At 51.5% G+C, this 15,051-nt stretch overlaps 1 protein-coding gene across 7 annotated transcripts in view; it reads left to right on the forward strand.

Annotated features, from left to right (window-relative positions):
* The window catches only part of WDFY4 (WDFY family member 4), a 267,801-nt gene that overhangs the window by 97,195 nt on the left and 155,555 nt on the right, over nt 1–15,051 (forward strand). For all 7 annotated transcript variants that reach the window (XM_042241016.2, XM_042241015.2, XM_042241018.2 and 4 more), the window contains exons 16-24: nt 820–1,057; nt 1,457–1,533; nt 2,581–2,802; nt 3,438–3,616; nt 5,731–5,962; nt 7,023–7,168; nt 8,697–8,808; nt 9,646–9,836; nt 12,774–12,926. In XM_042241016.2, the coding sequence (XP_042096950.1) occupies nt 820–1,057; nt 1,457–1,533; nt 2,581–2,802; nt 3,438–3,616; nt 5,731–5,962; nt 7,023–7,168; nt 8,697–8,808; nt 9,646–9,836; nt 12,774–12,926 (1,550 nt within the window). The remainder of the gene's footprint in view (nt 1–819; nt 1,058–1,456; nt 1,534–2,580; nt 2,803–3,437; nt 3,617–5,730; nt 5,963–7,022; nt 7,169–8,696; nt 8,809–9,645; nt 9,837–12,773; nt 12,927–15,051) is intronic.

The raw sequence follows: 15,051 nt of genomic DNA on the forward strand, positions 1-15,051 counted from the left end.
TATTTGGCCCCTTTCTGTGCCTGGAGCACAGCAACCTTCCTGTCACAGCATATGCAGGGGGTACCCAGCATTGTCCCTGGACGGAAGAACAGTGTCAGCTTCACACAGCTCACAGTTCAGCAAGGAGTTAGGGGGTCTGGAGGACAAAGCATTGGCCTGGTACCCAGCACGATGCTGGTCCAGGGAACCAGCTTGGAGAAAAGAAAGCCGTGGACTGCATAGGATGTTAAGGCTAGGAGGCCCAGTTGAAAAGCAGGGATGGAGAGTCAGGAGTGGGCCAGGAGCTGGAGGTGGGAAAACAGAGCTTTTGAGGAGACAGGCTGTTGTGGAAAAGAGATGGAGGTCAGAGAGCCAGGACGAAGCCCCAGTGAGGGACAGCTAATGGGGCAAGCCAATGACAGCAAGAGAAGGCGTGCAGCAGAAAGGAGTGTGGCTTCCCTGGCGGCTCAGAGGATAAAGTGTCTGCCTGCAGTGCAGGAGGCCCGGGTTCGATCCCTGGGTTGGGAAGATCCCCTGGAGAAGGAAATGGCAACCCACTCCAGTATTCTTTGCCTGGAGAATCCCATGGACAGAAAGGAGTGGCAGCAATGATAGAATTAAAGGGAGAAGAGGTTTCCAGGAGGAGCAGGTTGTCACCACTGATTCAGTGTTATCAGCATCAGCAGAGGTCCCAGGCAAGAGGGTGAGCGGGAGGGCCCGGGAGGCTGCCCCTGGGGCTGGGCATGCCTGGCGCTCTGCAGAGCCCTCCTTGGGGACTGTGGCAGAAGAGGAGTGGAAGTGCTTTGAGCAAAGACACAGCTCTTCTGCTTGCGGCCCTAGGGTCACAGGCAGCGATGCCAGTGCCTGCTGAGGGTTCTGCAGTGGCCCCCGGGGATGCCGGCCCTCCCCCAGCAAGCACACAGGCCCTGAGGCCCACGGGGCCGTCCCAGACCTCGACCTCCACCCTTCAGACAGCACTAAGCCTCATCTCCATGACCTCGCCCCGCAACCTGCAGCCTCAGAGGGCGGCCCTGGCTCCATCCTTTGTGGAACTCGACATGTCCGTGGAAGGCTACGGGTATGACCGGCTTTCATATGCTTGAAATACACTTCACTGATTTCCCAGTGCCTTGGGTGAATTATAATGTTGATTACAAAACTGTAGTTTCTATCAGCTCTCATAGTCAGCTGTGGAAAATATCTGGGTCACAGACACCCCATCTTCAAGGGCAGCATCCCTAGCCATCTAAGGCCAGGACTGTCTCCTTCTCTTGACTGTCTGCATTCCAGGCTGCCCTTCCCTCCAGCCTCCAGCCAGATTCCTTTCTTATGGCCGTGGTGCCAGCATCAATCACTTTGTGTCCTGGGGGCCCCATGACCTAGGAGGGAGTGAGGCCCCTGAAGCCAGACAGAAGGGCAGACGTCACATCAGAGGTTGGCCTGCGGTTCAGTGATCTGAGACCCTCTCCTATTCCAGCTGTTTGTTTGTTCCGACCCTGGCTACGGTGATGGGAGCCAGCACTGAGTACTCAGTCTCTGGAGGGATTGGGACAGGTATGTGCTTCCCTGGGGGCTTAGCTTGCTGAGGTCCCCTCCCCCTGACCTGGGAGTGAGTCCTTGGGGAGTCTCGATTTCAGATTTCCTTTTGGCATTTCCAGAAAGCATGAGTCTTCCTCTTGGTCCCACGTGTCTGTAGAGGACTCATCCTTCCCTTTGGTCATTTCTGTCTTGAGCCAGGGGTGTCCTGTTCACGGTGCCTCCCAAGGGCCCAGCCCACAGCTCTGCACACACTGGGACTCAGGGAACACTGATGGGCTCGCCGGCTGACTTGGAAGCTGAGCCTGGGTTTGATGCCCTTTGTTGATGACTGACAGGCCAACAGAAACACCTCACCCCACCTGATGGCTCTAGAGAGGCGTGTGAGCCCAGTGCCGATGGCCACTCAGGAGCAAGCCTGCCCTTGGCTCATGTGGGGATCAGCTGGGCCTTGGCATGCTTTGTACAGAGCTGCTCTCAGCTGAAGACCAGGCACCCTCTGTCAGGAGAGCCAGGGTCTGGGCTTCTGTGGGAGGGTGGATGCTGAGGAGCTGGGGCCTTTACAGCTCATCAGGGCAGAGCTCCAAGCCTGATTCTGCCCATTCAGTGAGGACAGTGGGCCCCACCTGTACTGCCAGCCTGGGTATCCCTAGAGTGAGCGCTCCCCAGGCAAGGTTTGGCCTAGCTAGTCCAGCTTCCTCTGCCCCACATAGCACACAGGCAGGCGTTAGACCAGCTGACCAGTGGGCCACGTGGTGATGGATCTCAGGGATGTGCTCTCTCTCTACTCCCTTAGCAACGCAGCGTAATAGGGGGGTCAGAATTGGAGAGAGGCTCTGAAGAGCTAGGCTCTAGTCCTGGAGGGAATATGACTTATTCCTGCGATTAGGGGAGGAGACAAGAGTGTCGTGCTGCACGGGTTGCTGTGAAGTGGGTGTGGATCAGGCAGGGCCCAGTACTGGCACACAGCAGGGCCACCCCTGGGCCGAGTCAGAGCCACAGTGAGTCTAGACAGGCTTGCACAGCAGGACAAAGCCTCAGGGAGTGCTTGTGTTCTGACCCCAGGCGCTGCCAGGCCCTTCCCTCCGCCCGGCGGCCTGACCTTCTCCTGCTGGTTCCTGATCGGCAGGCACAGCTCAGCCACGGAGGGCCATCCGCTGCGCTTCCTGACCCTGGTGCGCCACCTGGCCAGGACCGAGCAGCCTTTCACCTGCCTCTCCGTCAGCCTCTGCCCGGAAGACCTCTCCCTGGTCGTGTCCACAGAAGAGAAAGAGTTTCAGCCCCTGGGTGAGATTTCACCCACGCTTGGGGGATGTGGGACTGAGCCAGCAGCTCTTGACCCAAGAGCTTGGGGTGCCTGCCTGCCCTCAGCTGTGTAGGTAGGTGGCTGATTCTGATTCTGGCGCCTAGAGCTCAGCCTGGATCTCAAGCTCACGTGCCTGCAGTGGCCCAAAGTGGACTGTGATGGCCAAGCCCAGTGTGTTATGGCCATGCCTGTTTTTGTGCCCCGTTTCATAGTGAGACCTCGACTTTGGAAGGCCCAGGATTTGGCCTGGTGTCCTTCACACACAGCCCAGCCACCTAAGCTCCTGCCCTTCTGGGACTTTGCCAGCCCATGTGTGTCCCTATGGAGGCAGTCTAGTGGTAGGTAGACCCCCAGCCTGACTCCTAGGTCTGAACTCCAGCTATGCAACCCTAGGCAAGTTGCCCCTCCTCACTGTGCCTCAGGATGGTAGTCTGGGAATCGTGATAGCACCTACCTCGGTGTCTGGCCCAGAGCAAGGGCTCCAGCCGTGAACGCTCCTGCCACTGTTAGGATTCTAAGGGCAGCTCGCCGCTTGCTCCGCTGGCGCTGGGGCCCCCGGGGCTGGGCTGCTGCTCCTGGCGCGGCAGGTGAGCCTGGTGCTCGTGTTCTCGTCCAGATGTCATGGAACCCGAGGATGACCCTGAGCCTTCTGCGGGACGCCAGCTGCGGGTCAGGTGTGGCCAGCTGCTGGCTTGTGGTCAGTGGCACCACCTGGCTGTGGTTGTCACCAAGGAAATGAAAAGGAATTGTACAGTCTTCACCTACCTGGATGGACAGGTCATCGGCTCAGCCAAGGTGAGATGATTCCCCCAAGCTGTGCTTGCCCCGTGGCCATGCCTCCTAGTCACAGAGGTAAGAAGGATTCACCAAGAGCACTAAAAAAAAGGGCCTCCAAAGTGTAAAGTTAACTTTTGACTTCAATTGTTAACGTCTTACCTCGCACCTTCCTTTCTTCCTCCCCGTGTTAAACATTCATTGAATACCTAATGTATGTTAGGTATTGTTTTAGGTGTTAGGAACTGTCCATGCCCACCAGTCAAATACCTCCAGGAGCATGCATACAGTACAAAAAAGAGGTGTATTTGTGAAGCTTGCTGCAGCAAGAGCCTTCTTACCCTGCTTACCACGGAGTCATGAGGCGTTAGGAGGAACTAACAGGATTTGGGCTCACTTTAGGTGATTTTGGCGAGGGTTCAAAAAAGTGGAGGTCACTCAGTTCTGAATGGGGTGCTGTCAGAGAGACAATTTGGTATCTATGTATGTTCAGAGCTTTTAATCAGGAAGCAGAAGGAAAGGGAAAGGGCTTAAACTGTCACTGGAGAAAGAGCAGTGGTCACTCACGTTAGCCAGGACGAAAAGTGTGGTTACATTTATGGTCACCCAAAGTCTTTTTTTTTTTTTTTTAAATCTCTTTAGGCATAATTACAGAGTAGGCTAGTTTTGGTCCTCTTTCACAGAGTATGTTGGCATCCAGTCTTGTTTTGTAGAATAGATTGTATTCTGTGAAGCAGAACATGTACTGTGAGGCTAAGAGCCTTGTCCTATTGATATCTGGAACTGGCTTTCACCTAGCACAGGACTGGCATGCAGAAAGCATGCTACATACGCTTGATGAGTCGTATTGAATTTATAGTTACAAGGCTGATGTGTCGCTTAGTGAATTGGCACATAGATGAACATCCAACCTCAGGGGCCTGCTAAACTAGAGTGAGTCAGCATGGAGGTTAGAAGGTATGTGAGGCCCTGGAAATATGTCAAAATATGCAAAATTTGGCGTGGAGAATGGCCAAGGGCCAAGACTGACAGAGATGACTTTCCAGCAAGTGAAATTTAAATGGGATAAACATAAGGTCTGTGTTTAGATGCAGGTTTGTTGAGCAAGAAAAAAGATGGACTTAGGTTGGAGATGAAACAGCTGTTCTCAAATGTTAGAACCTTGTTTGCAGCTTGTATATCCTCTTTAGTGATGTTTGTGTATATGTTTCACTCATTTCTAATTGGATTGTTTACTGCTTTACTATTGAGTTTTAAGAGTTTTATCTAAATATTTTAGATAATGGTCCTTTGTTGGATATGTAATTTTGTAAATAATTTCTCCTAATCTATAGCTTTCTTTCATCCTCTTTCACATGGGATTTTGCAAAATAAAACAGTATTTATTTTTCTTGGGAGCAATTGTAGTTTCTGAATGTTCTTTGTTAGTCAATAGAATGCAATTTATTTTTATGTGTTGATCATATATCCTGTGACTTTGATGAATTCACTTATTAGTTTGTTTTTTTGGTGGATTCCTTAGAAATTTCTACATGGACGTGCCATTTGCAAATAGGGACAGTTTTATTTCTCCCTTTCTAGTCTGTAGCTATATTTAGTAGGTAAAACTTAATTAATGTGCCAACACTAGACTTTAAAGTTCTTTGTGAAATGACTGGAAAAAAAGATGAACCTTTTGGTGACACTGTATTCTTTATCACATTTACTTCCGAAGGCGCAATGTCAGTTTTTTACTCCCGCTGGCTTCCCAGGTGGTGCTGGTGGTAAAATATCTGTGTGCTATTGCAGGAGACTCAAGAGACTCAGGTTTAGTCCTTGGGTTGGGAAGATGCCCTGCAGGAGGAAATAGCAACCCACTCCACTGTTCTTGCCTGGGAAATCCCGTGGACAGAGGAGCTTGGCAGGCTACAGTCCTTGGGCACAACTGAGAGGACATACGCACGGAATTTTTTTGATAAACTGTTTTATGTGGTGTTTCTCAGCTTTGAGAGTTATCTTTGTAATGTTTCTGAATGAAGTTTTTACTTTGAGAGATGAATAAGGTACATCATTTTTTGTTGTATGTATTTATTTGATTAATTCTGAGATTAAATACATCCCATCTACCCCTTTCCCCCACCTTTTTGTTTTGACAGATGTTGTACATTCAGGCCTTACCAGGACCATTCCTTTCAATGGATCCATCCTCATTTGTGGATGTTTATGGATATATTGGTACCCCTCGAGTTTGGAAACAAAAGTCATTACTAACATGGCGTCTGGGCCCCACGTACTTCTTTGAAGAAGCCATCTCAATGGAAACTCTGGAAGTTATTAACAAACTTGGTCCAAGATACTGTGGTAACTTCCAGGCTGTGCACATCCAAGGTATGGGGTGTTTTGATTTATAATAACCTTGCTGATTCTCATTTTTAAATAGATATCCAGTTATTTATAGCTTATTTATAAGGAAAAAACTCATCACAGGCCAGTCATTAGGGAAGTCCTCTGTAATTGGATTGTTATATATTCACAAGCCAATAGAAAATGTCGCAGAAAAGGAAATAACAATCTCCTGTAGGTTTCAATTCCAGAGTATGTAACAGAGAAAAGTAGGTAGGTAATATCATCAGCAAAGAAAGAGGGAAGAGAATGAGATAAATAAGTTACATTCCTTTTAATGAAGAAGCTTTTTAACTAAAGTATACTGTTGTCTTCAATTATTAAACAGGCAGACAAAACATCCACATTTTCAGTATCGATTGTTGGCTGTTCAAGCAGGGAGTAATGCTCTCTGTGCTCTGCCAAGCCGAGGGGGTCAGCTCTCCTCTGGGAAAAGCGCTAAATGAGTCTGCGCACTGATGCCTTCTTGCGTGGTGCAGGGTGGCTGGGCACGGTGGAGCATTGTGGTCCTTAGGCTTGGCTTCATGTGTTCTTTGAACTTCATTTCCTCTAGCAGCGAGCACTGGCAAGAACAATGCGAGGAGGCCAGGTCGAGGGCCGAAGTTTCATCAACTCTTTGTTTACACCATGCTTCTCCAGTAGCACAGAGAGCTCTCCTTGCGTGAGCGCCTGTGTGCTAAAACCAAGGGAGGTGTTTACCATGGACACACAGCTCACTGAAAACCACAGGGCTTTCAGCCCAGCACTTTGGTTTTGGGGGTGAGGTTACACTCACAACAGATGTCTCAAGACCTAGTAGCTTCATACCTGGAGTGCTTCTGTTTTATAGTAGGTTAATATTGTGAGATTTCTCTACAATTTTCTATGTATCAGAAATGACAGGTGGGGACAAAACGTACATGGCATGCAATGTGATAGCATATAACAGCGACAAACACTGCTCAGCCATGGCTTTGCCCGGCGGCAGCAGATGCTCACTCTTCTGAGGGTTAATCTCCTCCTCAGTAAAGCGAGAGTAGAAAGAACTGAAGATGTGTTGTTGTAGGAGAGGATCCTGGTGTGGAAGTGGCGCCCCTGGTTGCAGAGGAAAAGCTTTCCTTTGCCCTTCACATAGCCAGCTCCTCCGTGACCAGTGTTGCAGACATCAGAAGCACGTACAATGAGGTGGACAGCCGTCTGATTGCCAAAGAGGTACACCTGCTAACGCCCCTCGCTGCCCCTTTTCCGAATAAAGACCTCATGCTTGCTGCAGCCTTCAGTGGCTAGATGGACACCAGTTCACATGTGTGTGTGTGTGCCGACAGACACACTTCATCTGTGAAAATAGTCTGTGACTCCTGCCCATTCACACTCAAGACCAAATCTCTTCTTTCAGAGAAGAAAGTAGGTGCTCCTCATTCTCTTCATTCTAGAGCGAGAACAAATTGAATGGGTAAACGACATCTGTGACACTGGGAACACTATTAAACTTCCATTTCCTGGGGGCTTCTAACCCCTAAGATTATAAGGCAGTCTTTGAGTCATTTTGGTTAAACAAAACTTTGCAAAGCAGCAAGCAGACAAGTTAGTTAGGTAAAGAGGCCATTAGGTTTCCTATTTCCTAATCCCCTGCATAAAGAGCTCTTTTGCTTATTGTTGATGAATGTGGGCTCATTTGTTTATATTCTGACAGACAGAGGGTCCCCTCCCTTTCCTGAGGAGGTGGGATCAGGGGTTAAGTCCTATTGAGCACTAACACTATGCCTTCCCAGCACAGAGTCTTCTGCTAGAAGAGGCCAGGGTCCCGTCTTCTGGCCCTTGGAGACCAGTGATGCCACGACTTGCAGAGGTGGATGCCCCTAGACTGGGAAGAAGGCAGCCCTGGGCATCTCAACACTGTTATGCCTCCAAGTGTCCTAAGGGCCTTCCTACTCTCATCAGCTCCTCGTTGTGAGCATTTGTTTAATCAGTGACCATGTGGGACGTTGGTGGCACAACTGTATAATGAAAGGTTCTCCTTTCTGATTAAGCCAAAACTGGGAGGCAGGAAAGAACCTGAATTTTGGCTTCAGTCCCTCTGATGTTGGTTCAGTTATTATTTATCCAGTGGCTTACACTAATGGATATTATCGTGTACTATTCCCTGGTGGCTCAGAGGGTAAAGCGTCTGCCTGCAATGCAGGAGACCTGGGTTTGATCCCTGGGTCAGGAAGATCCCCTGGAGAAGGAAATGGCAACCCACTCCAGTATTGCCTGGAAAATCCCATGGACAGAGAAGCCTAGTAGACTGCAGTCCATGGGATCGCAAAGAGTCGGACACGACTGAGCGACTTCACTTTCCTTCACTTTCACACTAACGGAGTGCCAGGCCTCAGGATGCCTGCCCTCCAGGAGCTCCTGAACAAGACCTCCTCCTCTCCAGGAAAGTTGCTTAGGACTACTGCTGCTAAGTCACTTCAGTCGTGTCCGACTCTGTGTGACCCCATAGACGGCAGCCCACCAGGCTCCCCTGTCCCTGAGATTTTCCAGGCAAGAACACTGGAGTGGGTTGCCATTTCCTTCTCCAATGCCTGAAAGTGAAAAGTGAAAGTGAAGTTGCTCAGTCGTGTCTGACTCTTAGCGACCCCATGGACTGCAGCCCACCAGGCTCCTCCCTCCATGGGATTTTCCAGGCAAGAGTGCTGGAGTGGGGTGCCATTGCCTTCTCCTGCTTAGGACTAACTGTTGCCAATTTCTCTAGATGAACATTTCATCCCGTGACAGTGCCGTGCCTGTGTTCTTGCTAAGAAATTGTGCTGGTCACCTCTCGGGTTCTCTTCGAACCATTGGAGCTGTTGCTGTGGGCCAATTAGGTATGATCTTTTTACTGCTATTTGGGAAGAAGAGCATGTGGCTGGCATCATTTGTGCAGCCTGGAATTCTGGGGTGGTAGGAAGGAAATGGCAACCCACGCCAGTGTTCTTGCCTGGAGAATCCCAGGGATGGGGGAGCCTGGTGGGCTGCCTTCTATGGGGTCGCACAGAGTTGAACACGACTGAAGCGACTTGGCAGCAGCAGCAGGCAAGACTGCGTGGGCTGAGAAGCTCAGCTGGTGATAGTGAGAGTCGAGAGTTCACCCCAACCAGAGAGTCAGCTTCCCTGCAGAGATCAAATCACTCTGCTGTGTCTGACAACTGGTAGTGAGCTTGCTACTAACCAAGCTGGCACCGACGCACAACGGAGCCTATATAGTGAGTAGAGTGGGGCCTCTGAGCAGAGGCAACTGTGGTGGTGGTTTGGGTGAAAAAAACAACCAGGGACCGTGCCTTGCAATCAGGCAAGGGCGAAACAGAGCTGGTGCCAGGGGCCAGTGCCGCAGAATCTAGAGCCCAGACAAGAGCCAGAGGCTGTCAGAGCAGCCAGCTCAGAGGGCGGCTGGCTCATCTGGCACGCTGGGCCAAGACAGAGGGCGGAGGTCTGAGACCCCCTGGGCTGTTTCAGCCTTCTATGACCCAGAGAGGACTCAGCACAGGGTCTCTCAGTGACCTCAAACTTTTAGAGCCCCTACTCTTCCTCCTAGCCTGTCCTGTGCCCAGGCCCCACAGCTGTAAGTGGGTGATGTCCCTGACAGCTCTTGCGTGCTGCCAGAGGAGTCTCCAAGGCAGTGGAGCCGTGGTGTGCTCAGGGGTCCCTGTCTCTGTCCCACACAGGGGTAAGGGTGTTCCACTCCAGCCCTGCTGCCAGCAGCCTGGACTTCATTGGCGGGCCCGCCATCCTCCTGGGCCTCATTTCCTTGGCGACGGACGACCACAGCATGTACGCGGCTGTGAAAGTCCTGCACTTGGTCCTGACCAGCAACGCCGCGTGTGACCGCCTGATGCAGCGCATCTGTGGGTACCAGGTACGGCTGCCCTCCCGCCTGAGTCTGCAGATGCCGCCCACCCCCCAGCAGGAAGCTGTCGTCCCTGAGGAACAGGGCGGAGCCTTGCTGGCCCAAGTAGACGTTCCCATCAGTATGACTTTTGGAGAAAGCAAACGGAAAGTTCCTCGGTCCCTCAGCCTCACCAGAGCAGAGGACCAGGTGACAGCCGGCCGGAGAGGGGCTCTGATCAGGGCGGGGATGCCCACCTGCCTGTGGCTGCCAGCAGCTTTCACTGATGAATTCAAGAATCATCTGCGATCCCCCTACTTGGCATCTAGCATGACAGCTAAGAGCCCAGACCTTGGAACCAGAGTGCTAGGCTGGAATTGAGCCTCTTCCTTGCTTTCTATTTAACTTGTCCTGAGTTACTTACCCTCTCTGTCTTGGTTTCCACATCCGTATAATACGATCTGTTGGGTCTCCTGTATCATGAGGTTGCAGTGACGACTAGATGATTTAATACAGGTGAAGGGCTTAGAATGATGTCTGGCCCAGATGAAATGCCCTGTAAATGTTGGCCAACTTTAGTTCTTAACCTTTGTGCCCAGTTCTCTTCTGTGTAAGACAGGAATAGTAAGAGCCTGTATTGTGTAGGATCGTGATCACAGAATTAATGTGTGCCGAGTGCTTAGAAGACTGCCTGCTCAGAGTAATTGCCGTGTGTGTGCACCATGATTATATGGCTATTTACTGTTCATAATGTCAGATGAGACGTGGACACTGTCCTCCAGGAGTGCCTGCCTGGCTGAGAGGCAGCCAAGAAAGGAATCACGGAGGGCAGCAGCTAGGGTCAGAGTCTAGATAAAGTCACTGGGGCACAACAGCTGCAGGTTCCTTCTGGGCCCAGTGAGGGCAGGAGAAAGCCTCCTTGTCTCTTGGGCACGCAAGTCAGGGCCTTAGAAGAAAGCTGTCTGGTGTCACGTCAAGGACTGGCTGCAGCTGGACCACGGCCTGCGTCTCCTGCTCTCCCTCACCCTGCCTCCTCCGTTTCTAGCAGCTTTTCTTGCTTTTCCCTACTATCACGCTCATCTGGCATGGTGTATCTGTACTAGTTCCTGGTGGCTCAGCAGTAGAGAATCCACCAGCAATGCAGAAGATGCTGGAAACTCAGGCTCTATCCCTGGGTCAGGAAGGCCCCCTGGAGGAGGAAATGGCAACCTGCTGCAGTATTCCTGTCTGAAAAATCCCATGGACAGGAGAGCCTGGTGGGCTACAGTCCGTGGGATGGCAGAGTCGGACGTGACTGAACAACTGAACACAAACCCTATGTACTTGTTGCCGTGCTTATCAGGAACAAAGTGACAGAAAGGAGAAATACGGGTGAGGCTCAGACAGGAGAGTCACCCCAAGGAGCAGGCGAGGGGTGGGTCCCAGAGCGCAGGCGAGTGGAAGCCCGGCCCGCGGCAGGAAGGAATGCAGTGCAGGCGTTTGTGGATCTGGTGGTGAGGAGATGAGAGTGCTCGCGTCTCGGGTCTAAACTCTCAGCTGTGGACTGGGTTGGGTGGTGGTGGTGGGAAGTTGTGGAGAGAGGAGAAGAGTTGAGATCGTCATCTGTAGGATGGGGAAAGCCAGCTTACAAAACAGCAGAGTTGCACTGCCGGGCCAAATCGAATTCCAATTTGACATTTGACACGATTAATGTAGAGTGGAATCCGTCAGCTTGAGTGAGTTTTCTCATGCAGCTTTCAGCCATTCTAATTATGTCCTGGTGGGGGAGTGGGGAATGGCCAGATCTGCCAAAGAGGCGACTGGAATAGACTGAAAAGAAGCTATTTTCTGATCTAAATCGTCTCAGTTTGGGCCGCTATGACAGAATACCACAGACTGGGTGGTTTATTAGCAACAGAAGTGAATTTTCTCATAGTTCTGGAGGCTGGTGAGCCCACAGTCAGGGTGCCTGCACGGTCAGGTTGAGTGAGGCCCCTCCTGGATGGCAGATGGCCAGCTTCTCACTGTATCCTCACACGGCAGAGTAGAGAGGGGAAGAACGCTCTCCTGTGACTGTTTTGAGAGCACGAATCCCATCTGTGAGGGCCCCACCCTCATGCCTTCATCCAGTGCTAATTATTTCCCAAAAGACCTGCCTCCAAATACCATCACACTGGGGACTAGGAGTTCATCATATGGAGTTTGGGAAGAACAAACAGCCAGCCCATAGCAGCAAGCAAGACTTCCCGATGACATACTGGAGAGTGTCTGAAAGGACGGGGAGAAGGGCGGACCTCAGACCCAGGAGTGGGGACCTGAGCTGTGAACGAGCTGAGCTGAGAATCTCAATGAAGTGGGTGAGGACCCAGATACAAGTGGATGGTAGGGCAGCCTGACTTTCGTGCTGCTGAGGTCAGCAGAGACAGGAGGCTAGGTTGGATGCACCTAGTGAGTCTCTGAGATGAGTGTGGGCCACTGGGGCTCCAGTGCCTGGACCCTGTGTGTTGCCGGTTTCCCGGGCCTGGCATAGCAGAGTGGCAGAATGGCGCATCTGGTGGCAGCAGCCTGGAGTGGAGCTGACGGAACGGGGTCTGTGGGCAGATGGTGGCTGCCTAGTGATACAGTGACATCTGTGTGGTGGGCATGAATGTAGGACCCCGTAAAGGAAAGTGAGAAAAGCACAGAAAGGGGGAAGGAAGCCAGCAGACAGTGGCATTCCGGAAATGCGGAAAATTCAGGAAGGAGCCGGGGCCCACAGGGAGAGGTGATGCCACAGAAGCACAGAAAAGTGGGCACCGCTGGGGAAGCAGCTGCAGAATCTGGGGTATGTTTTCCTTCTGAGAAAAAGGCGATGGAGGCAGTCGTCCCAGAGAGCAGAGTGTTTCCAGACTGCGCGGACAAAAGGTGCAGGCAGGAGCAGGCAGATGAGGGAGAGAGAGCCCTGATGCCGATTCACTAGGAAACTGCCTTGTGTTTTACCCTTTGCAGATAATGGCATTTCTCCTGAGGAAAAAGACCTCTTTTCTGAACCATCGCATTTTTCAGCTGATCCTGTCTATCACTGGCACTGCAGAGCTGGGCTTTGGGCCCTCCGTAATCACCAACGTTGGTGTCTTCCAGCACATCCTCTGCGATTTCGAGGTAAACTGGAGGTTGGTCGCTAGCCCTAAAGATGCAGGAAACCTGGAGCCTCCACTAAACCCAGGGGATCCACTTCTCCATGGTCAAGGTGGTAGTGAGAGAGAAAACCACAAAGGCTTTGGAGCTCAGAGGCCCCGCTTTATAATTAACTCCTACCACCAACAGGCTGTGTCGCCTCAGACAAGTCTCTTGACTCCTGAGTTTGAGTCTTCCCCTGTGTGAAAGGGAGACCATCATCTCTCCCTCACAGGCTGGTGCGGGAGTCAAATCCGCTACTATCTGGGAAAAGGTTTTAAAACTGCAGGTTTCTATACATAAGAGGATATTAAAGCATCCCAATTCCTTCGGATGATGCTTTGCTGTTTAGAAATGCTCCTGTAAAGGGATGAGTGAGAGGTCCTGAGGGCTGAGTGAGGAGCATCGGGCAGACCTTTGGGCAGATCCCTTCACAAAGCATCATTTATTGAGTGACGGGCACACGCTGGTGTGTTATGGGAGCACAGTGATAACCAGGACACAGCTCCCACACACCGCCATCTGGGCCCAGGACAGGACGTAGCTGGTGCTACAATGTGCTGGGTGCCGGTGAGTGGGGACAGGGCCTCTGGGGAGTGTGAAGAGGGGACAGTCAGCTCAGCTCGTGAATCAGGGCTCTGGGGCTGAGTTTGGCAGAACATATGGAGTGGGGGAATGTTCCAGGTGGAGCAGATGCCGTTTGTTCACATGTAGGGGTGAGAGCAGCCACAGGCATTTCAAGAGCAGGTGGCTTGGGGCACCTGCAGCGATGTTACTGCAGGTAGAGGCGACTCTTTGCAACCCCATGGACTGCAGCACTCGAGGCTTCCCTGTCCTTCACCATCTCCTGGAGCTTGCTCAGACTCACTTCCATTGAGTCAGTGTTGCCATCCAAACATCTCACCCTCTGTCATCCCCTTCTCCTCCTGGACCTGGAGATTGATGCAAGGATTGTTGGGGACGTCAACCAGACCTGGGATATGGGCTCCCAGTGCACAGCAGGAAGCAACTATGCAAAATAGCCTTCAGTTCAGTTCAGTTCAGTCGCTCAGTCGTGTCCAACTCTTTGCGACTCCATGAATCACAGCACGCCAGGCCTCCATGTCTATCACCAACACCCAGAGTTCACTCAAACTCATGTCCATCGAGTCGGTGATGCCACCCAACCATCTCATCCTCTGTCGTCCCCTTCTCCTCCTGCCCCCAAACCCTGGTAAACAAGTCAGCCTGCCTTGACCACACTGCTGCGCCTTCTAAATGCCGTGGCCATGCTCAGGCATCTTGGCTCCTCTGTATCACTGCCACCAGCCCAGCCCAGGAATTACCCACACAGGAACCCACCGGGCCCCCACTGCCTGTTCCTGGAACCACCATGGGCACCACCTGTCCCCTCTCTGAATAAACTAGCCCCTCAGCTGAGCTGGTGCATTTCACACTGGGCTTAAGAAAATAGGCAACTAATAAAAACAAGCAGAAAAGATGCCTAAAAAATCCATAATAAACCAATGAAATGACATAACATTTTTAAAAGATGGAGAGGAGAGAATTTTTAAAAGAAGAAGGATTTCCCCAGAGCTGGCTACATCAAGTGAAGTCAGGGCAGGGATGTGTCTGTTGTGTTTGGAGGTCACTGACAGGCCCAGGGAAGAGTAAATGGTGGAGTTGGGCGTGAGGTGAAGAGCGGGGAGGAGGCTGGAAGGAGACAGTCAGTGGGTTTTTGAAGCAGAGAAGAAGAGTGTTTCAGAACTTAGGAGACTGGAGCAGTGGAAAGGGGGCATCGAAAATACCAGTGTAAGAATCAGCTGTTGATGGGACAAGTCCTTCGAGGAGAGGGAAGGTTTGGGGAGCAGAGAGGAGGTTACAGTGGAAGGGGCAGATCCTTGATGACTGGTTTGCGGCAGGGAGGGGCGGGACATTGAGAAGCTGCAAGGGACAGGGAGTTGAAGTCATGCATGCCTTAGGCCTGTGGCTTCAGAAAAGGCCACCCCTTTCTGAGACTGAGGTCATCCTAGGGGTGAGGAGAGAGCAGAATTTGACACATGATTCATTTGAAATTCAAACTACTTTAATACAGACATCTTAATACAGTCTTTAGTACAGGGGTTATGTG

Source organism: Ovis aries, chromosome 25 (assembly GCF_016772045.2).
Source record: "Ovis aries strain OAR_USU_Benz2616 breed Rambouillet chromosome 25, ARS-UI_Ramb_v3.0, whole genome shotgun sequence".
In the NCBI taxonomy this organism is placed as follows: domain Eukaryota; kingdom Metazoa; phylum Chordata; class Mammalia; order Artiodactyla; family Bovidae; genus Ovis; species Ovis aries.